This window comes from Oryctolagus cuniculus, chromosome 4, assembly GCF_964237555.1.
Source record: "Oryctolagus cuniculus chromosome 4, mOryCun1.1, whole genome shotgun sequence".
NCBI lineage: Eukaryota > Metazoa > Chordata > Mammalia > Lagomorpha > Leporidae > Oryctolagus > Oryctolagus cuniculus.
In genome coordinates this window covers 60,910,116-60,928,366 of record NC_091435.1, presented here as the reverse complement: position 1 = coordinate 60,928,366, position 18,251 = coordinate 60,910,116, and the positions used below count along the sequence as shown (strand labels likewise).

Here is an 18,251-nt window from a genome sequence, read left to right as displayed (position 1 = left end):
GAAGGAGTAAGAGAAAACAGTTAGCAGAATGAATTTTGGGATGTGTAGGGAATATAATTAGATGATAGGGAAGGTTACAGAATCCTACCAAGAACAATCAATCATATATGAGGTGGAAAAAGAATTAGAGAATACTGATTTTCTGGTTAGAAAGCAGCTTTAAAAAAATTAGTTTCAAGTTCTGGTAGAACTAAGTCCAGAGGGAGAAAACCAAATGAGGTGAAAATTTAAGAAGTCATTGATTTAATAATTTGAGGAAGACTGAGGGAGAAAGAAATCTTCCATCTGCTAATTCACTGGCTAGGGCTAGGCCAGACTGAAGTCAGGAGCCAGGAACTCCACCTGAATCTCTCATGTGGGTGGTGGGGACCCAAGAATTTTGAGCCACCCACATATTCTGTTGCCTCCCGGAGTACACATTAGCAGGGAGCTGGAATTAGGAGCAGATCTGGGACTTGGACCCAGACAATCCTAAATGGGAAGTGGGCGTCCCAAATGGTGTCTTCACCTTTTGGCCAAACCCCTACCCCCAGAGGCCATTCTTGCTCTTTGCAGAGTAGTTTCACTTTGTGATGGGCCTAGAATAAAATTAATATGGCAGTTTTTGAACGACCATTATAGAACTTTAACAGCTAATAGAAAGGAGGAAAGTTCTGATAATTTGAGGGTTTAAAGAGAATTGAAAGAACTATATGTGTATTTGTGCATGCAAGCACATTGTGCGAGACTGATGAGAAGGAGTGTAAGTAACTGAAGGAGTGACATTCTAGATTAAAATGTGGGAGCAGAAGGCTAGGAACAAGTGAAGGATTGTTCACTTCATGGTAGATAAATGGATCTTCAGCAAAGACAAGAAGGAAGTGAGAGAATGTATGGAGAGGTTTTGAGAGAGGTTGTAAATTTTTATGCTTAATTTTTGGGAAGTGATTTATGATATCATATTTGTCATCTTTAAGCCATGTTTAAAAAGATGTTTATTTTATTTATTTTCCTCTATTTGAAAGTTTGAGGGCGGTGGGAGGAGAGAGAGAGAGGGAGTGAGAGAGTGATATCTTCTGCCCCTTAATTATTCCCCAAAAGCCTGCAGCAACTAGAGCTGGGCTACACAGAAACCAGGCCATGTTTCAAAATTTTTTTTGTGGAACAAACAATGTATATTTTAGTCAGTCTTCTAGCAGTTAAGTGGGTAAACAAGTAAAAAAAATTGAAATGGAAATAAGTTCTCATCTTCTATAAGAATATTTAAATACATCCTTGCCTTAAATGATGGTACAGTGTTACTTTTGTCTGCTGTGCTTAAGCATATATTTAAGGTTTATCTTTAAAAAATGTATTTGTAGGTTGCTGGGTTATTTTTTCCCCTTAGTAACAAAAGCAGCTTATTGAGAATATCCAACTACATTTTATATAGCCTTATAATAATATTGACCTCATTAATTAATCTTAACCTTATTTGTACTGTCTTACTATAGTAATGAAAAAGTAGTTATTAATATTTTACCCATTAAAATATTGGATAATTTTATGCCTCTGTCTTTTCCTGAGAGTCTCTTGGGGTTGGAAGAAGTATCAGATTCTGTGTCAGCTGAAAAGGATACTGATTTGGGCTTAGCTTTATTACTTGCTTTTCTGTATAGAACAATCTAGACTTTTAAGAAGTTTCTGAGCTAAAAGAACTTTTAAAAAATCATGATCCCCAGCCAAGTGGCCGGTTGGATTCTCACTTCTTTGCAAAACCTATGGGAATTTCTCCTTGTTGTGATGGAATATAAAATATGGAAGGAGAAAAAATACTAAAAGTGAGTGAGTGCTAACTGTGTACTTGGCAGTGTGCTGAGCATTCTGCATTCTTCTAAGAATTATGATAACCTAATGAGGTTTTCAGAAGGAGAAACCTGCCCAATTTTGACTTGCTTGATTTGCTTGATTCTGGTGTCTTTGTTCATGATATGAAGAGATTCAAGTACACTGCTCCATAGAATAAATAATATGCTGCTTCCCTCTTCCATAGGAAATAAATCAAGAGGATATTTCACTTGTTTATTTGGTACTGTCAGATTGTCATCCCAATTTTGTACCCACTTTTAGGGAGGTTTATTCAGTGAAGATTTAGATATACATTGGTAATATACGTATTCTGAGAGATTCTTCCTTGCCCTGATCCTCTTCTCTTCCTGTTCATGCCTTTTTGTTAATTGCACATCCACTATTTGGAGAGTCCTATGTTGGGTATTGGAGATAGAGCAGTGAGGAAGATACATACAGTCTTCGCCTTAAAGGAAGTTCCGTTCTCGTTTGGAAGACGGATAGTGAACAGATGAATACACAGCTGATGTTTTAACTACAACTGGTTGATTTATGTGTTGTCCTTACATCAGTCTTCTGAACAAACTGCCATTTAAAACTAAAGGAATTGACTGCTCTATTCAAACTCTATTATAATTAATCTGTTAGACTCATAACCAGTTTTATATGCTTTGTTTTGACCAGTTTATATGGTGTTCTATTATTTTTTTACATTGTATATTTTCATACTCATATATTCAATGATTTGCTGAATTGAAATGGAATGAACCCAAATAAGTCTTAGATGATTTTTACTATAATGATACACTTTTTGTAACTGCTATAAGAAATCTATTATAACATTCATAGGAAGACTGGGATTTCCATACTGTCCTTTAAAATGGGATACTTATTTTGACAGTACATGACTTGATTCATTTAACTGAATGCTCCATGAAGTGAGTTGTGCTTTAGAATGAAAATCTTTTATAGTATAGACACACTTCCTTACTGTTGAAATTCCCATTAGCTTTGCTAGAATTTCTTTCATTTATTTAAAGAACTGATTTGGACCTTATTTGCAAGAAATATGTTAGCTGATCTACCACTACTTTAGTACCTTTTGCCTGGAATTTTTAATTAAGTTACAGTCAGAAATCTCTATAAATGCAGGGCTGTTCCAAGAATAATTAGTAGCTTTGGAAATTTTTATAGCAGAAGTAAATTCTCGTCTTATATTTGTATCTTTGATGTGGTGGAATATATATATATATATATTTATGTGAATATATATTAAAATATGCATATTATGCACATATTAAATATTTTAAAGAATATGGATGAAATAATGCAGAATGCATGTACACAGAGCCTCCATAAACATCTTTACACACATTTAAACAAATACAAGAGACTGTTATGTACTGGTGTGGTGAGTATGTAAGGCCAGACATCAAGGTTCTGAGCAGTAATCTTAGGTAGGTGCCATTTCTGTGTTTTAGTATTGGTGTGTCAAAATGAGGAAATTAATCTTGGTGATTTCCAAGGTCCTTTTTAGGACTGTAAAATCCTTTAAGTCAATGACTATAATGGAGTTTTCAGTATAATTCAAATACTAAATATTTTCCTTTTAGTTCAAAAGATAACAATTATATTCCTAATGAAAAAAAATTATATATTAGCGCCCTAAAATGTCATAGTTGTATAATAAGACTGTAAAATTTTTCCTTCTGAAAACTGTTTAGTGTTGGGACCAACTTTAATTCTAGGAAACATGGTGCCGTGGCTCAATAGGCTAATCCTCCACCTAGCGGTGCCAGCACACCGGATTCAAGTCCCGGTCAGGGCGCCGGATTCTGTCCCGGTTGCTCCATTTCCAGGCCAGCTCTCTGTTGTGGCCTGGGAAGGCAGTGGAGGATGGCCCAAGTGCTTGGGCCCTGCACCCCATGGGAGACCAGGAGAAGCACCTGGCTCCTGGCTTCGGATCAGCATGGTGCGCTGGCCGCAGCGTGCCAGCCGTGGCGGCCATTGGAGGGTGAACCAACAGCAAAAGGAAGACCTTTCTCTCTGTCTGTCTGTCTGTCTCTCTCTCACTATCCACTCTGCCTGTCAAAAAAAAAAAAAAAAAAATCTAGGAAACAACTTAGGTATTTCCAGAAGAGGTATAAGTCATTTGAAATAAACTTGAACCTTGGGGTGAACTTGAGTTTTGTCCTTAATATTCTGTTTTTAGAAAAGCAATTTTTCTCTGTGACTTTTGTAGTTTCTTGTACATAGCATTCAATAAATATTTATTGGATGGAATTGAATTTGATCTGCTTAGAAGTCATAGTACTGGTACAGGGATATTCATTTTTAGTAGGAGCTGTCATAAATCACAGGATTTAATAGTAATCCAACTGATGAACTGTGCACACTCAATAACTACAGTAATTTAGTATTCTAAGTCATACTTTCCCAAGTGCAAGTTTAGAAAACAATGTAGTCTATACAGCTTTGATGGAAGGTCTCCCCTCTATTTCTGGTCCCCCATTCATTCACAGCCTTCCTGTGAGTTTTCCTTTTAGAATAACTCATGTACATCCCTCTCAATGTGTTTTGCTCTTTGGTGCCTCTGAGGTCTACATATCCCTCTGCCTGGAATATTTCTTTTGATAAATATATCTGTGTTTTTCTTCATACTCTTGTGGATATGAATGAGGTGCTGCTTTTTTCCTGTATCATTTTGTACTTTGCTCCATCACAACCTTAAATCCTCTTGTAATTCTTTCATAGCCACCCATCTTTCCCCTACACAACTCCCTGAGGGAGGAACTGTGATTTATCCTTTACGTCTTCCCTAAGGTGTGAAACAGTGAGGCATAAACATTTGTTGAATTAACAAATGGATCTTGGTTTTCATGTAACTTTACCCATGGAATAAAATAAAAGATATGACTGAGTTTAGAAGGGATCATTCACTGTGCCTAATTCTAATTAAATTGTGATACAGTTGGAAAGAGGATCAGCCTGCGATTGAAAAGATGCAGGCTCTTGCTTTGGATTAATGCTTTTTTAATAGTCCCTTAATCTTGTAGTTCTTAGTTTCTTTATCTGGAAGTGAATGGATTGGATGGGATCTTTACTAAGATCCCTTAGAGCAAGAATTATTTCGCTTGTAAGTTAATTATAGAGAACTAGGTCTCTGTTGCCAGACTCCTTAAGGCAGGAAGTGTGATCTAATCATCTATAATTTTCTAGCACTAAGCTTAGTACCTGGCATGTAGTAGTTATTAAAATCATTTTACCCAGTACAGCAATACATTTCTATGTGGAATTATAATCTAACATAAAACAAATGAGAAGTAGAAGATAGTGAATTAGGGGCCAGGACTGTGGCACAGTGGGTTAAGCTGCCACCTGTGATGGCCACATCCTATATAGGCACTGGTTTGAGTCCTAGTTGCTCTACTTCTGATCCATCTCCCTGCTGAAGCACCTTGGAAGGCAGTAGAAGATGGTCCAGTACTTATGCCCCTGCCACCTACATGGGAGACCCAGGCTCCTGCCTTCTGCCTAGTCCAGCCGCCCATTACAGACATTTGGGGAGTGAACCAGTGGATAGAAGATTTCTCTTTCTCCCTTGCTCTTTCTTTGTAACTTTGCCTTTCAAGCAAAATAAAAATTAATCTTACAAAAAGACAATAATGATTTACATATCTGTAAAATTTAAAAGTACTGTATGTATGCATGGTTATTAGAAATGTATGATAAAAATATTTGAGAATTTTTAAAAAATGTTTATCAGTTCAATTATTCACCAGCAGAGGAAATGAATTTGAAGTTGCTTGGTCCCCTAACAAGAAGTTAATAATTGATCAGTCTGTGATGTGTCTTACCAGCTTTTATGTTGCTGAAATTAAATTGTAAGTGTTGTAGGATATTGGTGGAAGTGTCCTTGAAATTTCTTTGTTATTGCAATAGTATCTTTTGGTTTAAAGAATTGAAAAACCATATCCTATTTATTTCAGCCAGGATTTGTTACATCATTGACATCTATAGAACTTAATCAGTCTTTAGGGTAGAATGAGCTTTACTGAGTATATCAATGAATGAGGAAATGCTGTATCAGCTTGTTTATACTTTTATTTTAACCTAGAAACCTTTTATTTAAGGAATACAAACTTCATGCATTTCATTTATACAAATTTAGGAACATAGTATAACTACTTTCATAGGAGTTGATTTTATTTTTTAAACTTTTATTTAATAAATATAAATTTCCAAAGTACACCTTTTGTATTACAGTGGCTTCTTCCCCCCATAACTTCCCTCCCACCTGCAACCCTCCCATCTCCTGTTACCTTTCCCATTCCATTCACATCAAAATTCATTTTCAATTATCTTTATATACAGAAAATCAATTTAGTATATATTAAGTAAATATTTCAACAGTTTGCACCCACACAGAAACACAAAGTGTAAAGTACTATTTGAGTACTAGTTATAGCATTCATTCACATTGTACAACACAATAAAGACAGAGATCCTACATGGGGAGTAAGTGCACAGTGACTCCTGTTGTTGATTTAACAATTGACACTCTTGTTTATGGCGTCAGTAATCACCCGAGACTCTTATCATGAGAGGCTATGGAAGCCTTTTGAGTTGCCAACTCCGATCTTATTTAGACAAGGTCATAGTCAAAGTGGAAGTTGTCTCCTCCCTTCAGAGAAAGGTACCTACTTCTTTGGTGGCCTGTTCTTTCTACTGGGATCTCACTCACAGAGATCTTTCATTTAGGGTTGTCCCCCCCCTCCCCCAGAGTGTCTTGGCTTTCCATGCCTAAAATACTCTCATGGGCCTTTTTAGCCAGGTCTGAATGCCTTAAGGGCTGATTCTGAGGCCAGAATGCTGTTTAGGACATCTGCCATTCTATGAGTCTGCTGTGTATCCCGCTTCCCATGTTGGATCGTTCTCTCCCTTTTTAATTCTGTCAGTTAGTATTAGCAGACACTAGTCTTGTTTATGTGATCCCTTTGACTCTTGATCCTATCATTATGATCAGTTATGAACTGAAACTGATCACTTTGACTAGTGAGATGGCATTGGTACATGCCAACTTGAGGGGATTGAATTGGAATCCCCTGGTACATTTCTAACTACCGTTTGGGGCAAGTCTGATTGAGCATGTGCCAAACTGTACATCTCCTCCCTCTCTTATTCCCATTCTTATATTTAACAGGGATCACTTTTCAGTTAAACACCTAAGAATAATTGTGTGTTAATTAAAGAGTTCAACCAATAGTATTAAGTAGAACAAAAAAATACTAAAAGGAATAAAATATTAAGTTGTTCCTTGACAGTCAGGACAAGGGCTGATCAAGTCATTGTTTCTCATAGTGTCCATTTCACTTCAACAGGTTTCCTTTTTGGTGCTCAGTTAGTTGTCACCGATCAGGGAGAACATAATATATTTGTCCCTTTGGGACTGGCTTATTTCACTCAGCATGATGTTTTCCAGATTCCTCCATTTTGTTGCAAATGACCGGATTTCATTGTTTTTTACTGCTGTATAGTATTCTCTAGAGTACATATCCCATAATTTCTTTACCCAGTCTACTGTGATGGGCATTTAGGTTGATTTCCAGGTCTAAGCTATTGTGAATTGAGCTGCAGGGATTGATTTTATTTAATAAATGATATACCATCTTACATTTTCTTCTTCTTTTTTTAATAGATTTATTTATTTGAAAGAGTAACAGAGAAAGGTAGAGACAGAGAGAGGTCTTCCATCTGCTGATTCACTCCCCAAATGGCTGCAGCGGCCAGCGCTGTGCCAATCCAAAGCCAGGAGCCAGAAGCTTCTTCCAGGTCTCCCACATGGGTGCTGGGGCCCAAGGACTTGGGCCATCTTATACTGCTTTCCCAGGCCATGGCAGAGAGCTGGATTGGAAGAGGAGCAGAAGGGACTAGAACTGGAGCCCATATGGGATGCCGGCGCTCCAGGCCAGGGCTTTAACCCAGTACAACACAGTGCCGTCCCTACCATCTTGCATTTTCAATAAAAATTTTTAGAGGTCAGAATAATACTGTTATATTTAAATTAAGCCCACGCCTTTGGGTTATTAACTGAATATTTGTAGAAGTCAATCATGAAAAATCAGATGAGTAATGCAAACTCTGTATAAAAAATTCACATTCATGTATATGTTTTTTCTCAGAATTAGTCAACTAGTCCAACCATTTATTTATTAGTTATATACCGTGTGCTAAGTAGTTCTGTTATAAGCACTGTGTGAAAAGAGAAAAGTTATAATAATATCCTGGGTTAATAATAGAAGTGGATGAATCTGGTGTTGTGGCTCAGTGGGGTAAACCATGGTCTGCCACATCTTTGATGCAATGGAAGGCAATGGAAGATGGCCTGAGTGATTGGACCCCTGCACCTGTATGGGCTCCTGCCTTCCACCTGGCCCAGCCCTGGCCATTGTGAGCATTTGGGGAGTGATTTCTTAAATAAATCAGATGAGATCATGAGTTTTTCATTTGTTGTTTCTTTGATTGATTGTGTTTGTCATTCTTGAAATTATGACAGTTCAACTATTTTCTGTGGTCTCTGGTGTTTTCATGAGTATCTAGGGGAGGATCCATGTTTTATAGAATTGAAACTCATACAGTTTAGAGGCATCATTCTAAAGATAAAGAATAAATAAATTACAAATATAAAATTAGATATGAAGTGGATTTTCTTTAGAGAGAAAAACATCATATTATAAATTTTATAAAGCTAATAGACACACAAATATCAGTGAAATATTCTAAGGTCAATTTTGACTATATAAATTTTATACTTTAATTATCTCCCATTACCATATGTGTTTTCAAAGCTGGATCCTATGAGACACATTCAAATTGCCAGACTTGACTTGGAGCTTTAGCACTGTGGGCATTTGAAGTACTTTCTTCTTTCAAAAAATTTTTGTTTAAATTAAAAATTGCATATGTCAGGCATTTAAATATACATAAGTAAAATGATTAATACACTCCAATAAGCATATTCATTACGATCCATTAATTAATTTTTTGTGTATGTTAAGAACACCAAAATCCAACTGTCTTAGCAAATTTTCAGTATGTAATACCATTATCATTAGCCACAGTCCTCATGCTGTCTGATAGGGGTCCGGACTTAGTCATCCTTCTTCACTGCAAATTTGTACCCTTTGCCCTTCTTCCTATTTCCTCCTGCTCCCTGCCCCAGTTACCACCATTCTAGTCTCCGTCTCTGTTTATTTGACTTCTTGTTTTTAGATCCACGTGTGAGATCATAGAGTATTTTTCTTTCTGTGCCTGGTATACTTCACTTTTACTGGGACTGCTAACAATAATTTCGCTATTTCCAGAAGTGACTGCATGCCCCGCATTACCTTCCTCTAAGCCTACACTAAATATGTCTTCAAGTTCCCGCTAACCACACTCCAGTCATGTCCATGGCTTCTCCACTGCCAGCCAACAAGAGGCTAAGTGTGATAGGAAGGAAATCATGCTGGAAAAAGAAATGTTCACAAAATGTGTTTAAAATATCTTGCTCATGAAAATTCTACAGAAAACAAAGCCAGGATGAGGGCCTTAGAAGGGGCCTGTATATCTGAGGGACCCCAAAGCTTGCGCTTGACCAGCCTGTTAGCACATTTGACTTTCTGTGCCCGATATGCATGCTGTAGTGTGGTTCCAAGTGATTTCATTTAACAGATTAATGGTAGCATTCTTTATACCCTGCCTGAAGGGGTAAAATGAGGTAGGCTTCTTATTTGTGACTAAATCATGAGCTGAGCATGTAGAAGTAAATATGGTATCTAGTTGAGTTACTACCTTTTTTTTTTTTTTTTGCTGGCAGAAGGTATTTTCAGTTCTGCAGGCAGCCCTGAACGCCCCAGTGGTTGGGTGGCACCTGATGGAATGACTGAACCGTTAGATACCACATGTTTATAGGCATGGGAGACAGCATGGGGGGTGGTTAAGAGACTTGTTCTGACCTGACACCTGTTTACTGCTTAATAACTCAGTTATTAGAATTATACCTCTTTGTATGAGTCTCCTGAGGGTTTTGGAAAATACATCAAAATATTAATTAAACACTCTGGGAAAGCTTTAGCTGGGAGTTCAGTATAATAAATCGTGTCTAAATGTGAGATATTGGAACAAACAGAAAAGATCCATTTCCCCATTTTTATTAAAAAAAGACACACTAGAATTCTAGTAAGATAGTGTGCAATGGGATGTTGTAGAAGAGAGTTAAAACTTTAGTGATTTGAAAGTAAGGATGGGATATAGACAGAAATAGGATGTAAGTGTGTTAAGACAAATGTGAATGTTTCCCAGCTCTTTGTAATTTAAGACAATAATTTAAGGTCATCATTTTCATTTTGGAAAATTAAGAAGTAAGATACAGTTTTACAAATCTTCATTTTCTATGAAAGAGTTATAGTTTATACAAATAACTTTACTTTTGTCTTTGTTTTTAGGTGAGACTGTGCCAAAATCCCAAGCTTCAGTTGAAAAATAGTCCACCGTATATTCTTGATATTTTACCTGATACATACCAACATTTGCGACTTATATTGAGTAAATATGATGACAACCAGAAACTTGCCCAACTCAGTGAGAATGAATATTTTAAAATCTACATTGACAGTCTAATGAAAAAGTCAAAACGGGCAATAAGGCTGTTTAAAGAAGGCAAGGAGCGGATGTATGAAGAACAGTCGCAGGACAGGTGAGGGTATTTCCTTTTTCGTTGTTTTTTCCTCAGTGTTTTATAGTTAACTTAATGTCACCATTGTTTTGGCGAAAATGTGATTCAGTTTGTGCATTATTTGTTTTACACATACTTATTGATGGTAGTAGCTAGTTCAGGAAACAGTATTATTTTTTAGATTGACTATTGTTAGATCAGCTTTTCTTTCCCTTTAAAGATTTATTTATTTATTTGAAAGGCGGAGTGACAAAGAGTGGGAGAAACAGAGAGAAGGAGAGAGAGAGAGAGCTTCCTTCTGCTAGTTCATTCCCCAAATGGCTGTTACAGCTAGCGCTGGGTCAGGCTGAAGCCAGGAGTCTGGAACTCCATCTGGGTGTCCTGCATGGGTCACAGGGACCCAAGCAGTCGGGCCATCTTCAGCTGCCTTCCAAGGCATATTAGCAGGGAGCTGGTTTGGAAGTGGAGTAGCTGGGACTATAACCAGTTCTCATAAAGGATTCTGACATTGCAAGCAGCGGCTTAACCAGCCCCAGATCAGCTTTAAATTCACAGAAAAATCACAAAGAAAGTAGAGTTTTGAATTCTCCCTCCCCCTCACAAGAGGTTTCACCTATTCACATCTTGCATTACCTGGTTGTATTTGTTACAGTATAGGAATAGTATTAGGGTATTCTGTAGAGACTGAATCAGTCAGATAAGTACATAGATACATGAGTGGGGAGTTTATATCTAAAATTTAGCAATATATTAATGTTAATACATTCTGTTGACTAAAGTCACCATTAGGGCTCAGTCTTTGTGTTGAATGAGTCTAAGGTTCAGAAATGTGTAGTAGCATATATCTACCATTACAGTATCATATCAAATAATTTCACTCTCCTGAAAATGCCCTGGATTTTACCTTTTCATGGACCCCTTCCCAATTCCCCACCTTCTGAATCCCAGACAACTGCTGGTTTTTAAAACTATTGGTCTAGTTTTGCCTTCTCTGCAATGTTATATTGCCTGGATAAATATAATAAGTAGCCTTTTCAGATTAGATTAGATTCTTTTTTACTTCACAATATAAATCTAGGGTTCCTCTGTGACTTTTGATAGCTTGTTTCCCTGTATTCCCTCTGTAATATCCCATTGTGTGATTATACTACAGATTGTTTTTTCCTCTCAATTACTGAAGAATATTTTAATCTCTAAGCATTTTGTCAGTTGTATATAAAGCTGCCATAAACATTCAGGTGCAAGTTTTGTGTGGACTTAGGCTTTTGTCTCATTTGGGCAAATTCCTAGGACAATGATTGCTGGATTGTGTGATATGCTCATGTTTCACTTTGTGTGAAGCCCCTAGACTGTCTTCCAAAGGGACTCCATTTTGCATTCCCACCAGTAATGGATGAGAGTTTGTGATGTTCCACATCCGCAGTAACATTTATAGTGGAGACAGTGTCTGCAGGGATGGTAGATTGGAATAGGAGATATAGTCTAGATCTCCATACTTTGCTAAGTGAGAAACTGGACAAGGGTAACACAGATTGAATATTAGAAACTCAGCCCTTGTTTTAGAACCAGGATTCTTGGTGTAAATTCATTAATGTTGTTTCACTGTTTCAATGTTAAACATCAGGCTCTGTCTTAAACCAAATATAGAAAATGATAGTTTTCGGTTTCTGGGCTACTTCTGGCATACCTAGAGTATTCACTGACAGTGGTCATCTGTTTCCAATTGGAAAACTAATGTAAATTGTAATGACATAACATAGTAGTTAAATTGAGTTTTAGTTTAATACACTTCTCTAGATTTTAGTTTTCCCACATATAGGAAAGTCTCTTTAAGAAACCTTTACCTTTTTTGGATAGGAAAAACAAGCCACATTTAGTCTAAGATAGCATAGGTTGTATGACAGAAAACTCTGTTATCTAGGTATGTAGACACTCTCAAGCTGTTTATAAATACTGGCTAAATACTCAGAGCATGAAAAACCATCAAATTCAAACCTAGAACTGCCCTTCCCAATGTAAAGTGGCATAAATATTTATTCTCTCAATTAGTGATAAATCCTAACATACTCCTCGAATGCTAACCAATTAATATAACTCTGAGCTTATCACTTAATGTTCTTGGACCACAGTTTATACATCGTGAGGATGGTCAATCTTCCGGTTGCTGTTTAACTTTACAGCATTAAAACTCTGGAACTCCCAACTAGAATTTGGATTGCTCTAAGTTACCAGAAGTAGGTAGAAAAATATCAAAACAATTGTTTATTCTCACAGACTTTTTCCAGAATAGCCACAGTTATGGGAAGCCAGGTGTTGATGTTATAACTGTATATTTCACTTTGTAGTTCTGCCATTGATGTAATAAAACTAGGTTTGTTAACAGATGTCTTTATAATTCTTACTTAAATTTAAAAGGGCTGAAACTCTTCCCGGTCCAACTAAATCTTTCATTAATTTTTATATTTTAGACTGTAACTTCTCACTCTAGAGATTTGAGTGCATATTGAATTTTGATTGTATGTAATAATATGTGATGTGGCAAGTTTTACATCTTCCATAGAAAACTAAAATATTTTCTAACTCAGTTTGATGTTTTGTAAGTAGCATTTTATTTACTAATTTTGCCTTTTTATGAGGCAGCATTTACTTGGGGACTCCTGTAAGTTTTGGTTGAAAGGTGGATTAATGCAGTCTAATCACAGTGAGGCACCTCTATGCCTTCTTTGCTGTCTTCTCTGTGTTGTAAGTATCAAAGTAAATTTGTTCACTCTCCTAAGTTCAACCTTAAAACAAAACGTATTAAGTTGCATGCTGTTTAGCATATCTCAAATTGGGTTTTATTGCCATCCGTGTTCTATTTTAGGGTAGTGACTAGCTCTGTTTATGTAGAACTTAAGTCAGAAAAATGTTTGATTGTAATTCCTGAAAAAGTACTGTCCTTGGTGCACCATAATGGGAACATAGACAACATAGACTCTTTTTTTAAAGATTTATTTATTTATTTGAAAGAGTCACATAGAGAGAAAAGGAGAGGGGGAAAGGGGGAAAGGGGAAGGGGGAAGGGAGAGAGGGGGAGAGAGAGAGAGAGAGAGAGAGAGAGAGAGAGAGAGGTCTTCCATCTGCTGGTTCACTCCCCAATTGACCACAATGGTTGGAGCCGCACCAGTCTGAAGTCAGAAGCCAGGAGCTTCCTCTAGGTCTCCCCACGTGGGTGCAGGGGCCCAAGGACTTGGGCCATCTCCCAGGCCATAGCAGAGATCTGGACTGGAAGTGGAGTAGCCGGGTTATGAATGAGCGGTGCCCATATGGGATGCTGGCACTGTAGGCAGTGGCTTTACCTGCTATGCCACAGCTCTGGCTCCGAGAACATAGACTTTTGATTTTTTCCCTGTGATAGTAATATATTTGTACATAATATATTTCTAAGTTCCATTAGAATTCCAAATTGAAATTGAGCCTACAGTAGACTATTGGCATGGAACTCTGTGCATTTTGCTCTACAGATATGAAAGAAACTTGTTATAATGTTCTCATGATAGTTATGCAATGGCATATAGTGTTTGGTAAAATGACTCCACTAACCATGTATGACATACTGATTATTGAAGACACTACAAGATCTCCAGTTTTTGGTTTTGCAAATAGGTTGCCAGGAATCTTAGTATTTTTAAGTTAAGAACAAAGGACAGGGGCTGGTGCTGTGGCATAGCAGGTAAAGCTGCCACCTGCAGTGCCAGCATCTCATATGGGTGCCAGTTCAAGTCCCAGCTGCTCTACTTCTGATCCAGCTCTCTGCTATGACCTGGGAACGCAGTAGAAGATGGCCCAAGTCCTAGGGCCTCTGTACCCATGTGGGAGGCCAGGAGGAAGCTTCTGGCTCCTGGCTTCGGATTGTCTCAGCTCTGGTTGTTGTGGCCATCTGGGGAACAAACCAGTGGTGGAAGACCTCTCTCTCTTTCTCTGACTCTGCCCCCTTTGTAACTCTGCCTGCCTTTCTTTCTCTCTTTCTTTCTCTCTTTCTTTCTTCTTTCTTTCTCTCTCTCTCTCTCTCTCTTTCTCTCTCTCTTTCTCTCTCTTTCTCTCTCTCTCTCTCTCTTTCTCTCTCTCTTTCTCTCTCTCTCTCTCTCTTTCTCTCTTTCTCTCTCTCTTTCTCTCTCTCTTTCTCTCTTTCTCTCTCTCTCTCTTTCTTTCTTTCTCTCTTTCTCTCTTTCTTTCTCTCTTTCTCTCTTTCTTTCTCTCTCTCTCTCTTTCTTTCTTTCTTTCTCTCTTTCTCTCTTTCTTTTTCTCTTTCTCTCTCTCTCTTTCTCTCTTTCTTTCTCTCTTTCTCTCTTTCTTTCTTTCTCTCTCTTTCTTTCTTTCTTTCTTTTCTTTCTTTTCTTTCTTTTCTTTCTTTTCTTTCTTCAGGCAGAGTTAGACAATGAGAGAGAGAGAGACAGAGAAAGGTCTTCCTTTTCCAGTTGGTTCACCCCCCAAATGGCTGCTACGGCTGGTGCACTTTGGCCGGCGCCTGCGCCAATGCTTCCTCCTGGTCTCCCATGTGGGTGCAGGGCCCAAGCACATGGGCCACCCTCCATTGCCTTCCTGGGCCACAGCAGAGAGCTGGCCTGGAAGAGAAGCAACCGGGACAGAATCTGGCGCCCCAACCGGGACTAGAACCCCGGGTGCCAGCGCTGCAGGCAGAGGATTAGCCAAGTGAGCTGTGGCGCCGGCCAACTCTGCGTTTCACGTACATAAATAAATATTTAAAAACAAAACAAAATAAACAAACAAACAAAAAAACAAAAACGAAGGACAGTGATAGTAGAAGTAGTGGTTTGGAATTCATTGACTAACCTGGTTTGTCAATGATTGCCTTCAATGATTCTGTACTTTATTGAAGAAAATTGTTGGACGAATATATGAATCAAAATTTTTTTTCAGTGTTCATGCATCTCTGTTGTATCGAAATAAGCTTCTTTGTGGATTTGTTTTAAATATAAGGGTAAATGAGGATAATTTTAGATATCAGTTCTGAGCTTTGTTTTATTTAATTGATTGCTAAAGAATAAAAAGCTTGGACTTGTAAAGGAGTTTTGCATAAATTTAATGAATATAATAAATAGAAAAATAATAAATTATTTTGATGTATTTTTAGTTGCTTAGGTCCTGTGTATAAGAAAAGGGGTAGAACTTGCAGTTAGATAAACGTATTTGTTACATATGGATACTCAAGGCATAGTGAATGCCACCTGCTTTGAGAGTGGTAGAGGAATGATTTCTGGTAGAGGGAAGGCATGAGTGGGCTGCATGCTTTGCTTGACTGTTAGAGTAAACCTTCTTGTGTCACTTTTCCCACGTTTGTGTGTGTGTGTGTGCGTGTTTTCCCCCTCTACAATCCTTATACTAAGCCTGTTGCTTCTCCAGCCTGGGTATCTCAGCTGTTCCAAGCTGGCACTTCTGGGAAGAGTAATTGAGTGAGTTTTGGCAGGTAGAAAGTTTACAAGTGAGTGTGGGGAGAGGCCAGGTGACCATTTGAAGCACAGAGAAAATGAAACACATTATGTCTGATTGAGTCTTAGAGGCAGAAGCAAAAATGTATAAGCAGGTAGTTACTACTGAGCAATGTGCTGATGACTGGAAGCTCCTTTCTTCTGTTACTTGACCATTTTCCTAGTAAAATAATTCTTTCCTTATCAAAGTGTGTATTATTCAGCTGCTGTGGAAGGCCTGGCACTATTTCCTAGAAGACCCATAGATGCAGGTCTAAGAATATTCAGATTTTCCCACGTTAGAACTGTTTCAGTGAGCCAAGTGCTCCTACCCGTCTTCCCTCTCACATTCTGCTTTACTTCTGCTGAAACCAAACCAGAAGTCAGAAGAAATAGCTCTGCAGTTGACAAACTGGGAAGAAAATGAAGACATTGAAAAAAAAGTCATGGCAGACAGAAAAACATAGATGTCTTATCATTGTCGTTTCACAGTCTCTGGATTGTTCTTGCTACTCCAGTGTTGTCAAAAACAAATCAGCTCCTAAACAAAATGAGGTGTATGTGTGCTTGTGTGCATGTGTGTATGTGTATATGTGTGTGTGTTGGTGTGGGGGTTTCCATGTTTTATATGATAATATTTACAATGATTATGATGTAAGTCAAATGTATTTCAACATAAAAAATGTGTCATTGAAGAGTTTTCCTTGTATTTAAGACCTTCGAAAGCTTTGGCAAAAGTCCTTTTCTCTGTTGACCTCACCAGGAAAAGAAAACAAAGAAAAACTTGTAATCTGCTACATTAGTAAACTACCTTTCCTTTTATACAACTACAAGTAACCATGCTGGCTGTTACATGTGGGTTATAATTTCTGAAATAGTGTACCCAGGATATTTGGGAACTTACATAGCAAAGATACATGGTTAAATTAAAAGTTGAATCAAAAATAGCAGTAAGACAGCAATAATGATAACAGCAACCACAAAACACAAAGCTGCAAATAAATCTTTCCAAAAACCATTGTGTGACACTCTTGCTTTGGGCAGAGAATAATGTGGTATTAACTAAATTTATAGAAATGAAAATGCATATTGATTACATGGTCATCAAAGTAGTTTTGAAATCCCTCATGTGTTTTTCAATCCACCTGTTTGTACAATTTGGACTTTGCTAGTAGTTTTAATAATAATTGGACCTCGTAGATTAATGGCCTTGTTTATAATGCCATAGTACTTATACCACATTTTCTCATTGGCAGTTCTGTATGCTGTGAGAAGAAAAGGCAGAAAAGAGTGGTGTCTAACTCTGTACAGGAACTTAGAGCCAAAAAATTGCATGGTCTGATGCCATTTCTGTTCCCAGTGTTCTTTGTAACATTGATTTCCTGACTCCAATCTGTGTTTTTCATTTTAAAAATATTTCTGGATACTCAATATTTTCACCTTAGGGACATTTTGTCTTTTGTAAATAAGCCGTACTGTATTGAATGCATTCCATTGTGTGAACAAGCCATTATTTAGTGATGCATGAAAGAGAATGTTTTATATTCATTTAAAAATAATTTTTACATTTAACAATTAACCACATTTTTCTGTTGCATTGTTTTTCTGTTCACTAAAGGTGAAAGTTACAATTATTTTGAGGATGAGGAACAAATTGAAACTAGAAAATATGATTTATAAATAAGTCCAAATATGCTACTGATTTCCTTTAGACATGAGTTTTTCAAAATGAATACATTCAGTTGTCATTGATGTTTTTGTTCCATATTGTCTGGATTCTAGGCAGTTTTTCTATTAAAATGGAAGATTAGAGGAATTAAAACAGTTTTGGTATTTTAAAATAGTAATATTTTACAGAATCAGTAAACAAATAGAATTAATCTGCTTTTGTAGAAATGTGACTGCCAGGTAGGGAATGGAGCTTGCTTGCTTTCTTTCTTTCTTTCTTTCTTTCTTTCTTTCTTTCTTTCTTTCTTTCTTTTTTTGACAGGCAGAGTGGACAGTTTTCTTTAGAAAACTTGAACATCTTCTTCAGATAGGTTTACCCTAAATGCTTAAAATTTTATTAAGTTTTCATAAGAATATCTTCATGAATATTTCAGACATTTAAAAGATGTGAATACACTTTTGAAATTTGGATATGAAGGGAGCTGTTTCTTTAACACACCATGAAAGTAGAGGCCACAAGAAAGTTATTGAGACAAATGTTTTCAAAGTTAAACAAAGGAAGTCTGTTAGAGTAGGCAGGTGAGAGCTTGCAG

General features: G+C 37.3%; 1 protein-coding gene across 13 annotated transcripts in view; it reads left to right on the top strand.

The window, feature by feature from the left end:
- The window catches only part of CBLB (Cbl proto-oncogene B), a 234,635-nt gene that overhangs the window by 6,947 nt on the left and 209,437 nt on the right, over positions 1-18,251 (top strand). For 12 of the 13 annotated variants that reach the window (XM_070072032.1, XM_008267006.4, XM_070072028.1 and 9 more), the window contains exon 3: positions 10,293-10,543. The exons of the other annotated variant lie outside the window; for it this stretch is intronic. Coding sequence is in view for 11 of the 12 variants with exons in the window: in XM_008267006.4 (XP_008265228.1) it covers positions 10,293-10,543 (251 nt within the window). In the remaining variant the exon portion in view is untranslated. The remainder of the gene's footprint in view (positions 1-10,292; positions 10,544-18,251) is intronic. 13 annotated transcript variants of the gene reach the window in all.